Source organism: Crocuta crocuta, unplaced genomic scaffold (assembly GCF_008692635.1).
Source record: "Crocuta crocuta isolate KB4526 unplaced genomic scaffold, BGI_CrCroc_1.0 scaffold619, whole genome shotgun sequence".
Lineage (NCBI taxonomy): Eukaryota > Metazoa > Chordata > Mammalia > Carnivora > Hyaenidae > Crocuta > Crocuta crocuta.
This window is the reverse complement of record NW_027533395.1, coordinates 1,834,195-1,846,866: the sequence shown is the minus strand read 5'-3', so window position 1 is coordinate 1,846,866 and position 12,672 is coordinate 1,834,195. Positions and strand designations below refer to the sequence as shown.

General features: G+C 52.9%; 1 protein-coding gene across 3 annotated transcripts in view; it reads right to left on the bottom strand.

The window, feature by feature from the left end:
• Nucleotides 1-827: 827 nt before the first annotated feature.
• The window catches only part of SLC68A1 (solute carrier family 68 member 1), a 12,559-nt gene continuing 714 nt past the window's right edge, over nucleotides 828-12,672 (bottom strand). The window contains exons 1-9 of one of the 3 annotated variants that reach the window (XM_077748462.1): nucleotides 9,879-9,959; nucleotides 6,365-6,607; nucleotides 5,939-6,021; nucleotides 4,904-5,356; nucleotides 4,638-4,761; nucleotides 3,950-4,046; nucleotides 2,990-3,161; nucleotides 2,719-2,912; nucleotides 828-1,659 (exon numbers count right to left, since the gene is read on the bottom strand). In XM_077748462.1, coding sequence (XP_077604588.1) covers nucleotides 1,397-1,659; nucleotides 2,719-2,912; nucleotides 2,990-3,161; nucleotides 3,950-4,046; nucleotides 4,638-4,761; nucleotides 4,904-5,356; nucleotides 5,939-6,021; nucleotides 6,365-6,532 — 1,554 coding nt within the window. In that variant the 5' untranslated portion in view covers nucleotides 6,533-6,607; nucleotides 9,879-9,959 and the 3' untranslated portion in view covers nucleotides 828-1,396. Of the gene's footprint in view, nucleotides 1,660-2,718; nucleotides 2,913-2,989; nucleotides 3,162-3,949; nucleotides 4,047-4,637; nucleotides 4,762-4,903; nucleotides 5,357-5,938; nucleotides 6,022-6,364; nucleotides 6,608-9,878; nucleotides 9,960-12,672 lie in introns of those variants that run through there. The other 2 variants (XM_077748461.1, XM_077748463.1) reach the window with 2 other exon arrangements.

Genomic DNA, 12,672 nt, shown 5'->3' with positions numbered 1-12,672 from the left:
TCCAACAACCCTACAAAGTGTGTAGGTATTTTTATTATTCACCTTGGAGACGAGGAAATAGAGCCACAGAAAGGTTATGTAATTTCCCAAAGCTCTGCTCTCTACTAGCTAGAACTTGGACCCAGGCAATACAGCCCTAGAGCCTAAAGTTTTCGCCACTGTACAAACCCTCAAAAACCACTGGCCTTGAGCGGTAGTTCCTAATCAAGGCCAGTTTTGCCCGTGGGACACATGTGATGTCTGGAGACATTTGGTTGTTACAACTGGTAGTGAGATGCTACTGGCATCTGGGCAGAGGCTAGAGATGCTGCTCTAAATATCCACAACAAAGGACTATCTGGCTCCAGATGTCTCTAGGTTGACAAACCCTGACCTAGAGCACAGGGCCGTTAGTCACAGCTGCACAGTAAAACCAGAGCTTTCCAAACCCCGGCGCCCAGGCCGTACCTCAGATCCATGGAATTAGAATCAGGAGGAACAGAACTCGAGACCTCAGCATTTCTGAAAGCTCCTGGCGACTTCAGGGCTGAGGACCCCAGTCTTGGAAGCGGCTGTCCTCCTTGCTCCCCGCGTCTGGCAGTGTGGTGTATAGGACGCGCACTGGGACAGGACCACAGGCCTCCAGGTCACTTTGCTCCCAAATGCCCAGGCAGCTACTGGTCTGTATGCTTTCCTGCTCCCTCCGTGAATCTGATGAGGGTGCGCCCCTCCCCCTTCTGCAACTCGTCTGCAGAAGAATATTCTCAGGGTACTTTTCCTGTTAAGTGAGGAATCCTGTTCCCCGGCCCTCCCAACCCACTGCTCCCACACAGCACAGACCTCAGGAATGGGAATAGAAATGACTGACTTTAATTGAGCTGCGATGAAATGAGCCTCTTTTGGAGGCCAGGTGGGGGTGGGGAAGCCCTGCAGCAGCTAGGGCACACTCCTTCAGGCACCGCTGAAGCAGACGGCTCAGAGAAACCACTGGAAAGGTGGAGGGAGGGGGCGGTGGGACTCACAGCTTCCCCTGAGTGGGTGAAAGTGGCTTCTAGACAGCACAGAGCACCAGCCCCAGGCAGGTATGGGATAGGCCTCCATGCCCCGCAGCAGCCCCATGACCACAGGATGGCCCCATCCCTTCTTGGTCCTCTTCTTCCTCCTGCCCCATAGGGGGAAGAGGTCCCTGAGCACATACAGCCCAGCCGTTGCCCGAGCTGGGTCAGACAGCCAAGCAGGAACTTAGAACCCAGTGACGCTCCCGGCTCAGCCTCAGAAGGCTCCCACTCTGCCTGCCATCTGTCCTCCAGGCTGTGCCCCGGAAGGCACAGCAGCAGGATGAGGGACTGGCAAAGGTGGCTCCTGGCCAGGGCTGCAGACGGTGTCGTCAGCAGGATGGCCTTGCCGTGCCCACCTCTCACACCATCTTAACCTCCAGGGTTTGGGCCCGTGACAGGTTCTGGCGCTGGGCTTTGACCATGTGCAGGCGCCTCCCGTGCAGCGTGAACTGGGACCACGTGAGCAGCTGCAGCAGGGCACAGGTGATGGGCACCAGCACCAGCAGGTAGAAGCAGCCCTGGCGGAGCGATGGGGCCTGCGCCGGGGGTGGGGCCGGGGGCTCCGGCCAGGGCTGGGCGCTTCCCACAGGGGCCAGCGGGGGCTGCTGGAAGAGATCGTGACCTAGGACAAGAGAGCATGCAGAAAGAACAAGGTCAGCCCTGGTCTCCTCCAAAGTCCACAGTGCGGCGCCACATCTCAAATGACACACGTGTACATCTAAACCACAATTCAACTCCTCTCCAAATGCACTTCTCTGCTCTTCCCTTCTCAGTCACCGGTACCACCGTCCACCCCAAAACCTCAAAGTCTTCCTGGATTCCTCACTTAACCTCACCACTCCCCAACAGCCAATCCTTCACCTCCCCCCAGTTCCAAAACACATCCTGTACCCGGACACCTTCTCCCGGCCCCCCTAGCACTGCTGCTTCGAGCTTCCACCGCCTCTGCCACAGCTCCCCACAACCCATTCTCCATACAGCAGTCAGGGTGATCTTGAAAAAACATAGATCATACCACGTCACCCCCCCCTGCTTAAAACCCTCGCAAATAGTCTCCCTTCACACCGAGGATAAAATCCAAACCCTGCCCTGATTCACAGAGCCCTGTTACTTTCCCAGCCTCATCTCCTAACCACTCCTGATACCTTGGGCCTTTGCACTTGCCTCACCTTCTGTCTGGGATTCACCGAGGTCTTTCGAGACCAAATCCTTGCCCTTCAGTCCACATCCTGGGTGTCATCTTAGAGAGGCCTTCCTGGACCACACTAAGTAGCTTCTCAGTCACATTGTCCATCGTACCATCCTCTTACCACTACCTGCTACTTTCTCATTTCACTGTTTATTGCCAATCCCATCCCCTCCCCCTGACTAGAATAATAATTCCACGATGGCAAGGCCATTGTTGTCTCCCTTGAGGGACCGGGACCAACTCTTGGCAGAGAAAGTATTCAAAACACATTTGTTGAATGAATGAATGAACTATTGAAAGACTGGAAGAACTGGAACACTCAGTTCCTCTACCCATGTAGGGAGAGGCCAAGGAGGAGTGGCCCAGGGATAGCCTCTATCGGCCAGCTGCCATCCTCTCTCCCTTACTGGACCCAGTTTGTCGGCTGGTGTGCTAGGTAAACTTTGACCCCGGGAGCCTCAAGAGCCCTGTGCCAGCTCCCAGAGCCCTCACCTGTATAGAAGCACAACAGCCAGGTGCCCAGCAGCGGGGCAAAGGTCTGGCCTGGCTTGGTCACCAGGGCCACCATGCCAAACAGAAGAGCTGAGGCCGCCTGCTTACGGTGGTTCAACACCAGGTCCTCGTCCACCAGATCTGTGACCACTAGCGTCAACAGCTTACATGTGCCCTCAGTGAAGACACGGTTGCTGCCAGCATAGAGAGAGAAGGGATGAGAATGAAGAGGTGGCACAGAGGCACAAGGGTGAGGGAGGGCAGCGTGTACCTGGCAATGAAGAGGCAGAGCAGGCCAGGGCGGTCAGGGCCAGCCAACAGCATGAGCAGGCTCAGGCCCAGCTTGAGCAGGAAGAGCCCCCGCACCACAGCATAGACGCCCCAACGCCGGCACAAGGGCAGGAAGTAGAGGTTGTTGAGGTGGGGCGCAACGTAGGAGATGCCTGTGCAGAAAGAGTGCAGCCTTGTCAGGGGCCACTGCCACAGCGTCCACAATTGTCCGCAACTTGGGGGAGCCTGGGCAGCTCAGTCGGTTGAGCGACCGACTTCGGCTCCGGTCATAATCTCACAGCGCGTGGGTCTGAGCCCTGCATCAGGCTTTGCACTGACAGCACAGAACCTACTTCGGATTCTCTGTCTTCCTTGCTCTCCACCCCTCCCCTCTCAAGTACTCGCTCTTTCTCTCAAAAATAAACATTAAAAACATTTTTTTTTAATTATCTACATCTTAACAACCAGTTGGCATTGATTGAACACTGGTGAGTGCCAGGCTCTGTGCTAAGAGCTTCACATCCTCTTCTTTAATCCCCACAACCCTTTAGGGTAAGTACTATATTATCCCTACTTTATAGGTAACAAAGGAGGCCCAAAGAGTTTAAATAAAACACACCCAAGCCTACACAGCAAAAAAGCAGAGAATAAGCAGAGTCAAGATGCACACCCAAGCCTGTTGGCCTGTAATCCTTGCTGTTAAATAGCTACCGTGGGTGGCACCGTGAGAACGTGGGTGGCACCCTGAGAACGTGGGTGGCACCCTGAGAACGGGCCCACCCCACTCACACCCACAACAGGCCCTGCCCCTTCCTCCCGAAATGGAGGCCTTGCAACCCCACAGAGGCCTCTGCCCCTGCCAGCCAGGCCCCAGCGGGGGAGGGAGCTGTGTCTGCAGCTGGGGGAGGGGTTCTGGGGTGCAAGCTTCGGTCCCTCCTGCCTGCACAAGGCACCCACTCACCCAACAAGAAGGAGCCCGTGGACAGGGAGATGTGATCCGACAACAGATGCTCCAGGAAGAGGGGGAAGAAGTTGCTGTTGAAGTGGCAGTGAAATACCTGCAAGCCGACAGGGGCAGGGCGGAGGCCGCTGGGCCAGGCAGCAAGGGCAAGAGCAGACTCTGTCCCCGTGTCCCTTCACCTGGAGCATGCCAGAATCAAACCCCAAACCAAATTCCTATTGCTTATCTAATTTTGCTAAAAGGTAGAAGGAATGCTAAGATTCTTCGTGGAACGATTAAGATTTTTTTTCTCTTTAATTGAAAATACTCGAATAAAACAAGCCTGACGATATGAACACCATCTGTGACTAAGTTGGGCTAGCCTCTACACCGCATGTTTTAGCTATGGCACTCAGTGTTTGAAGAAGACTGTCACAGAGTTCCCAAAAGGGCACCCCTTTATCATATCCTCCCTTTGCAGGTGAGGACACCCACGTCTGCCCCGACAGGCCTGCCCAAGATCACACAGGGAGTTAGAAGTTCTGATGGCACTGGGATCCAGGCCTCCCGACTACCCGACCTGTGTTCCCGCTATCCAATCACCCAGCGGTTCTCATACGAGGCCCAGAACTGCTTCCCCAGCTTTCAAGGAGCCTGTTCCCTTGAGTGAAGTGCAGCCTAGCCGTTGGGCAGACGACTGCTCCCATACCTGCACCAGATCCATGCCCACGAACCACAGGAAGTTCCGGTGGCGTGCCAGCTGCTGCAGGTACTGGCCCAAAGTGATGCTGGCTGCCTCCCTGCAGCCCGCAAAGAGCTCGTCTCCACATAGGCTACAGGGCAGAGGGGAGTCACCAATGGGCCACAGCCGCCCGCCACCCCAGGCCAGCCACCCATCAGCCCAGGCCCTCAGTGTTGACATCACACTCAAAAGAGTGCTGGCAGGAACCAGGAGAGCCGGACCGGGCCACTCACCTGCCATCCGCAGCCAGGGCTGAGCACTCCGGCTCCCTGCCGGCCGCCTCAACCCGCCGCCTAAGCAGCCGTGTGGCCCCCACAAAGCCCAGCCCGGAGCCAGTGGCCAGTGCCACGCAGAAGGTGCGGAAGGAAGAGAAGTCTTCCTTGTTCCAGAAGGCATAGGAGGCAAAGACAGAGAGGGAGCCAGCCGCACTGAAGAGGGAGCAGTAGAAGTTGAGATGGGTACGGTCGTGGGCAGAGAGGGCCAGGTCAGCCAGCAAGGCATGATGGTGTAGGTCCACGAGAGTCAGGAAACCATCATAGAGACACAGGCACAGCAGGAACTGCAGGCCAGCTGGGGCCCAGGGCACCCAGAATGCCAGGAATGACACCGCCAGCAGCGGCCCATGCCAGCCCAGGGCCCGCACCCGTGCCAGCACCACAGCCCTCGAGGAGAGCCCGGCACCCGACCTGCCAGAGAGAGGAGGAAAGTTGGGGGATGTTTTTACAGACTTGGCAAGCGCCAGGCCCCCACCCCCGCCCCTCTTCCCCTGGCCACCCAGGCCCCAGAGGAAGCACAGAGGCCCAGAGTATGGAACTCACACCAGGGTGGTCCCACTGAGCCCTGATTCAGGAAGCACAACTGTCCAGGGTGTACACGCTTTTGTCTGGTCCCTTGCCAAGCCTACCAGGGCTGACGGCCAAAGGGTGGTGGGACACCTATTTCTCAGGCTGGGGGCCAGTGGTGGGCCCAAGCAGGATGGGGTAAAGGAATCATCCAGAAAGAACAGAGAGTGTTGGCTGTACAGCTCCCAGTTCTAAGGACCTGACAAGGGTGGGGTGGGGCAAACCTCTCCCCACGTGAGCAAGGCAACAATTAGTCAAGGCCACTCTCCCACACGGAGAGAGACTAACTGACCTTGGGAAGGGGGCCTGGTCAAAACCTGAAAATGGTCTCCCTTTTCTCTCCCACCCCGAACACGGGCACCCCTGGGCTGGAGCGGGGAGCAGGATGGCATAGGACCCGTTGTGAGCCATCCGCAGGGCACAAACCGGGGTTGGGAGCTGAGGAACTGTCGGTCACTCAACCAGCCGAAGAGGGGGTCATTGAGACTGTTCCAGAGGAGAAACACCGTCTGTGGGCAGAGGGGAGATGGCGCAGGTGGGCTCCAAGCAGCCTCCTCTTCTCCAGAGTTTTCCCTACGCAGCCTGCTCACCACCCAAGACGAGCCCAGCTTTCCTGCCTGCAAACCTTTGCTCAGGTCAGTCCCCCTGCTAAAACCCACTCTATCAACCACAGCCCCCTCCAAGTCCCACCCATCCAGGGCAAATTTATCCAGCTGGTAAATTAACATTCATCAAAACTCCAGCTTTTCTTGTTGAATTGAGGTGGGTCACCTGGCCTGCCCCCAGCTCCAGACTAAGTGGGACCCAGCCCTGCAACCCGCCCCGGTTCCCACCCAGTGCCTGCTGACCTACCTCTCCAACCCAGAAGGCAGTTTTGTTGATCTTGTACACCGAGACAAAGGTGTCCACATAGTAAAGCAGGAACACATTGTGCAGAACGGAGATGAAGAGAGCCAGGGAGCCATAGACCACGGCCGTAGGCAGGTGCAGCATCCAAGCCTGGAGCCTGCCCAGCCCCATGGCTACCAGCTCAGCCTCAGCCCCAGGGGCACCGAGGAGCACTCACAGCCAAGGGCAGTCTGGCCATCCTTGTCCCTGGGGAAGAAGGAGCCTGTTAGCTGCAGGGATCAGAGCCAGCTCTGCTCCCAACCCCAGACCTCTGAGTCATTTAAAAACTCATTTCCCCTGGGAGAAAGTTTGTACATAAAAACCAAGCTGGGGAGTCATCAATGACTGTACAGCTGAAACGGTGCTGGGCTGGATACCACTGAGGGTACCCAAGAAGACTGACAAAGGCATGGGAAAAGAAGTGCTGAGCCAGGTCACGTGCTAGGGAAGTATGCTCAGTATCTTCTTTCATCCGCACTATCTTATCACACAGACCTTCACAATCTGGATGTGATAACTGTGGGCCTAGGCACCTCATAACCCTCAGGCAAGCTACTTGACCTAAGCTTCAGTTTCCCCTTCTGTAAAAGGGCAAAGGGGATGATCATGCCTACTCTGCAGGGGAAGGTAAGGGTCAAGTGAGGAACTCGTGGGAAGTGCTCAATAAATGGATGGTGGCGGTGTCATGATTATCTTTATAAAGTCCATACAAAATTTATAGCATGATTACAATGTTACAGAAGAGCAGCATCAAGCTCAGAGATGTTAAGTAGTTTGCCCAACGGTATACAGCAAAAAAGTAGGAGGTTTGAACCCTCACTTGTCTGGCTCGAAAGTGACCTTCCAAATCCGGTTCCTGTGCACTGCTGGGTAGAATAGAAAAAGTTGCCATGATGTCAGGTTCCACAGGTATAGAAGAGTGATAAGATCTGGTAAGAGTCCACACTTACTCATGCACTTTGATTCTGGATATGCTACCTCAGGGAACTAAGCCCAAAGGAGTATGTACAGAAACGTTCATGGTTCATGGCAACAACAGTAATAAACAGCAAAAAGTTGGACACGGCCCAAGACCCAACAAAGGGACTGGCTCATTAAGGCCAATGCTTTCCAGAAATGGCAAGCACGTGGGCCACCTTGACACGCAGGAGAGAAACTCAAGAACATGTTACATGAAAAGAGAGAACAAAGCACAGCATGGTTGCCTGTCTTCCAACCAGGCTGATTGTCCACAGAGGCGGGAAGGACAGACTGGCCATGAGTGGGAAGGAAATAAAAGTCAGATTTTTACTGGAGCGGCCTTCTCACACTGGAATGAGCTTTCAAGCCACTTGGCACTTCATCAAGATTTTTGACTCAGGAGGTCTGGGGAGGAATCTGAGATTCTGCATTTCTAAAGGGCACCCAGGTGGCGTCAATGCTGCTGGGCCATGACCATACTTGGAGCATCGAGGCATTAAGTTTGGCCATCTCTTTTTTTAGATTCAAAGCTGCTGTTCTCTTTTCAGAATAACCCTGTGTGTGTCTGATCCCCCAGAAGGAAGCTATAGGACTTCTTTCTAACTCCCTGTTGCAAGTTAAATCATGTCCCCCCAAAAGATATGTTCAAGCCCTAAACCCCAGTACCTGTGTGACTTTATTTGGAAACAGGTTCTGTGGAGACGTAACCAAGATGAGATCAGAGTGAATTCGGTGGGCCCAAATGCAGTGATGGGTATCCTTACAAGGAGAGGAGGGAAATTTGGACACAGAGACAGAAACACACAGAAGAAAGACAGCCATGTGAAGGCAGAGGCAGAAATTGGAGTGATACAGGTACAAGCCAAGGAACACAAAGGGCAGCAGGCAACCACAGGAGCTAAGAAGGAAAGATTCTTCCCTAGCACCTCTGGAGGGAGCATGACCAACCAGAGTTGTTACAGATGGTGAGAGAAAAAATTTCAGTTGATTTAAGCCACAGAGTTCGAAGTAATCTGTTACTGCAGCCCTCTGAAATTTACACATACCCTCAGGGGCCGTTCCTCTTAGAGCCCTTGTGACCCAAGCCTAAACTGGGCATGATCTACATATTGGTATAGACACACACACAGCTGAAACTTCTGCTTCCCATCATGGTCAGGCCCTGGAGAGCCAATTTCTGCTTCAGTCCCAACAGTAGTGACCCCCAGGACCTGTCCTTGCCCCATGACCCACTATGGCTCCCCCTCTATCCCCACCCTTCTCGGGTCTCTGATGTCTGGCTTCTCCCTGCCTGCCTAACCTGGCCTCTCTTGAGTCTTCAAGTCACCCTCTCCTCTGGCCAGACCTTTGTACTTGGTGGTACCCCTGCCAGAAGTGACCTCCCATCTCTGCATCCTTCAAGAGACCGCACCGTATCCAGACTTTCTCCAGTCCCTCACGAATGCCTCCTGCCCAGACTCTCCTGCCTGCCTCCACTCCAACCCAACTGTCAGTTTTGGAGGGCAGGGCCTGTGTCTTTGCCATCTCCCTCGTGGGCCGGACTCCACCACTCTCGGCTAGAGAAACAGTCGAGGAGGGAATAAGTAAGGAATCTCAGTGGGGCTTCTCAGGCTCAATGGAAAATGAGGGCAATTCATTCAAGAGATCCAACCTGGTGCTAGTCTCTGCCTAGTGGTGCGGAACAAGGGAAGGAAAGGCAGCTGGAAAACCAGCCATGTCTGTGAGACTATCTCCTGGGCTACAGTGGTCCTGCTTTGGTGCAAAGTGGAGATGGCCAGGTACCCTCTCGCTGGGGCTCTTGAGCCCCTTGAAGAAACATTTGTTGGGAAATGTTTTGTGTGGTTTTTCCCCCCACAGCTTTCTTGAGGCATACTTGATACACAATGATCTGCATATATTCAAAGTGTACCGTCTGATCAGTTTAAACATGTTTGCTCCTGTGAAACCACTACCACAACTGACCTCAGGAACATATCCATCACCCTAAAAGTGTCCATGGCACTTTCTAAGGAATACAGCAGAAAGAAAACACAATTGAGGGTCTCATAAGCTCTGACTCTACCATTTACTACCTGCAGGACCTGGAGCGATTTGCTTAAACTCGCTATGCCTGTTTCTTGATATCCAATGTGGTGCCGACTATTGTTTGCAGTCTAGGGGAAATTATTCCAAAGCCCTTAGCACGTAAGTGTGGTGAACACTCAAACTTCAGAGATTACTGCTATTGAGCCTCTCAGGACCTTCTGAACCCCACACAAGGATGGGGTGAGTATTTAAGTAGGCTTCACACCCAGCGTGGAGCCCAGCACAGGCTTGAACTCACAACCCTGAGATCAAGACCTGAGCTGAGATCAAGAGTTGGACGTTCAACCAACTGGGCCACCCAGGTGCCCCAAGGATGGGGTATTAATCTAAAGGTGCTTTGGGGTTGTAAAGCACAATATCTACCTCTNCCCCTCCACCCCACCCCACCTCCAAAGTCTTTGTCCAAAGGGAGTGAAGCCTCCCAGGCCCCTACCCAGATCTCCAGTGACCTGCCCTTGTTGCTAGAAGGTGAAGCCTGCAGGCAAGTTCCCAGTCTCCACCAGCTGGCTCCCTGCTGTAAGGGGAGAAGAAAACATCAAGAGGGTGTTGAAGTGGGAGGGAAGGGTGTGACTTTTGCCACCAGAAGAGGCAGAGTTTAAATCCCAAAAGCACTTCCTACTAGGAATGTAACCTCAGGCAAGTCACTTAACCTGTCTGAGCCTTGGTTTCCTCACTTGTAGAATGTGAATAATAATACCCATCCTTTAAAGGAATGCAGTAAGGATTAAACTCATGTCCAGAAGCCCAGAGCACTGTTACATGGAAGACGTTCAGAAACTGGCTTTTCTTGGGCTCACTCATAAAAGATCGGAGTAGGAGCAGGGGAATATCCTGGTAATCCAGCCCCTTCTCATGGTAAGGGAATTTGAGAGAAAAGACAGAGCACACAAGGTAAGTCAAAAGAAGAGTCTAGGGGCACCAGGTGGCTCACTGGGTTAAGCGTCAGCCTCTTTAGTTCAGCTCAGGTCATGATCTCATGGTTCGTAAGACAGAGCCCCTTATCCTACCTGGGATTCTCTCTCTCTCTCTCAAAAGAAATAAACTTAAAAAAATAAAATAAAAGGTTAAGAGGAGGAGAGTCTACAAGTAGCAGGAATATATGCAAAATTCAGGAGTGCCAGACACAGGCCAAAGGTGGAAGCAAAGCAACCGGTCCAGATGAGCCTCGGCCTAGAAGAGGGGTTGGGGAAGGAGTGTCAGGGGTCCCCCCAGCAGTTTCCCTTCCAGATTCTGCTCTTCCCTCAGGAAATACCTTTTCCTGCTCACCCTCCCCACCCTCAATACGCCCCAGCAGAGAACAACAGCCCTGCCTCTCCAGGGGAGGAACAGCTTGGAACCCACACCAGCTTAGTTGCATAACCCGGTGAAATATCCTGTAACCAACTCCACCCCTACCCTGGCACTGGCTGGAGAGCCTGGTGGAGGCCCCCAGAGCCTACCCCACCCCCATGCTAGTACGGCCCTGGTTATATGGCTCTGAGCCAGCCTCTCCTCCCGAGGCCCAGTCTCCTTATTTACAAAGTGGGGATGATAACGCCAGCCTCTCAGATGGCTGCAGGGCTGAGAAGCAAAAGGTATATAACACACCAAGCACAGAGCCTGGCACGTGCAAGATCAATACATAGCTCCTGTTATTCTTCTTCATATCTCTGATCTTTAAAGGGTTTCAGTCAGCGTCCCCGTCTGTCAAATCCGTGATTGGTCTTTCTAGCACCCAACACTGACACCTCTTGCTGCCATCCCTCAAATTCTCTTTTAAATGCCACCTCCGCACCTTTGTTCATGCTGTTGCTTCCACCTAAAATACCCAAGATGTAACTACATATTATTTCTCAGGCATCTGGGTACGTCTGGCTTTTACATCCATCACAAGAAGCCTTACAACTCCTGTTACTATTCCTATCTCGTATGTGAAGAAACCAAGACTCTGAAGGTTAAATAACTGGCCCCAAATCACAAAGCTATTAGGTTTTGGAGCAAAGATTCAAAACAGGTGTTTTTGACTAGAAAATCTCAGCATTTCTCAAGTCACTGTGCCCAAACCCACCACCATCTTATCAAATACTGCTGATTCAAGGCCCAGTTCTGTGGCATGACCTTCCCGAGCCCACCTACTCAGGTGTTCTCTCCCCTTTCAGGTCCCTTGGCTTCTTTATCAGGATCCAAATACCTCCTGTACCCTCCCTCCAGCACCTAAACTGCTTGAGAGCAAGGCCAGGTCAGACCCGTTTTCTACTCCCTGCCTCCACAGGCTTCTCCAATTAAGACCTGCTGGGTCAATTTGCCCTTAACAGACTGATAAGGGCATCCCCAGGTCTAGAGAAGAGAGCAGCCATAGGAGTGCCACCACCAAATACCACTATACCCCTCAGCTCTGCCTGGCTGTGGGAATCAGAAAAAGGCAACCTGGGGAGCAGTGATGCACCCTGCCGATAAAACCAGCAAAGCAACTGGTACACAAAAAGAAGTAGTGATAGCAAAAAGTAACATTTATTAATCTTGTACTGTGTGCTTAAAAAGCAGATACAGTATGGAAAGAGAGCTCAGAGCAAGGAGGTAGAAAGACACCAGATCAGGATGGGTTTTGTGGACTACACACAGGATTCTATCCTGAGGACAATGGGGTGGGGGACCCTGGGGGTAGTGCGATGACAGAACCAGATCTGTATGGAAGGAATTCCCTGGCATAAAAACTCTCTCCTCTTGACCTATGGGGCCGCTGGAAGAGAAAGAACTAGAAAGAATGGAAACCGGAGCAGCTCCCTGATTTCTGAATCTATAGTGGGTAGGGGCCTGGTGGATTTGGTGGAGGAAACCAAGAATGCCAGACTGGGCCCCTAGAGTGAGGGACATGGGGAGGCTGGGTGTTGATTCCCTTCAAAAGGACTAGTGACTGCAGGCAAAGCGGTTTAATGCTGAGGGAAAAGGCTACTCACAAGCATAATTTGGAGTTGGGAACCCTGAGTCAAGTCTGAACATTATTCACTACTAACTAGCTACCTGAGTTTATTTCTACATCTGTGAAGCAGGAGAAAACAATCCCATTCGCTACCGGTCCTGGGGGGGGTATCAAATGAAATTGAAAGGTATAACATCCTATGCAAATATTAGGTGTCCTTTTCTCAACAAGCAGCTGACCTCTGAATTGTCTGCTGCGTTTTCTGTTTCACAACCACTTTGCCTCCCTGCCCCGTCTCCCCAGAGCAGGGTCCAGCCCTAGCAGAAGG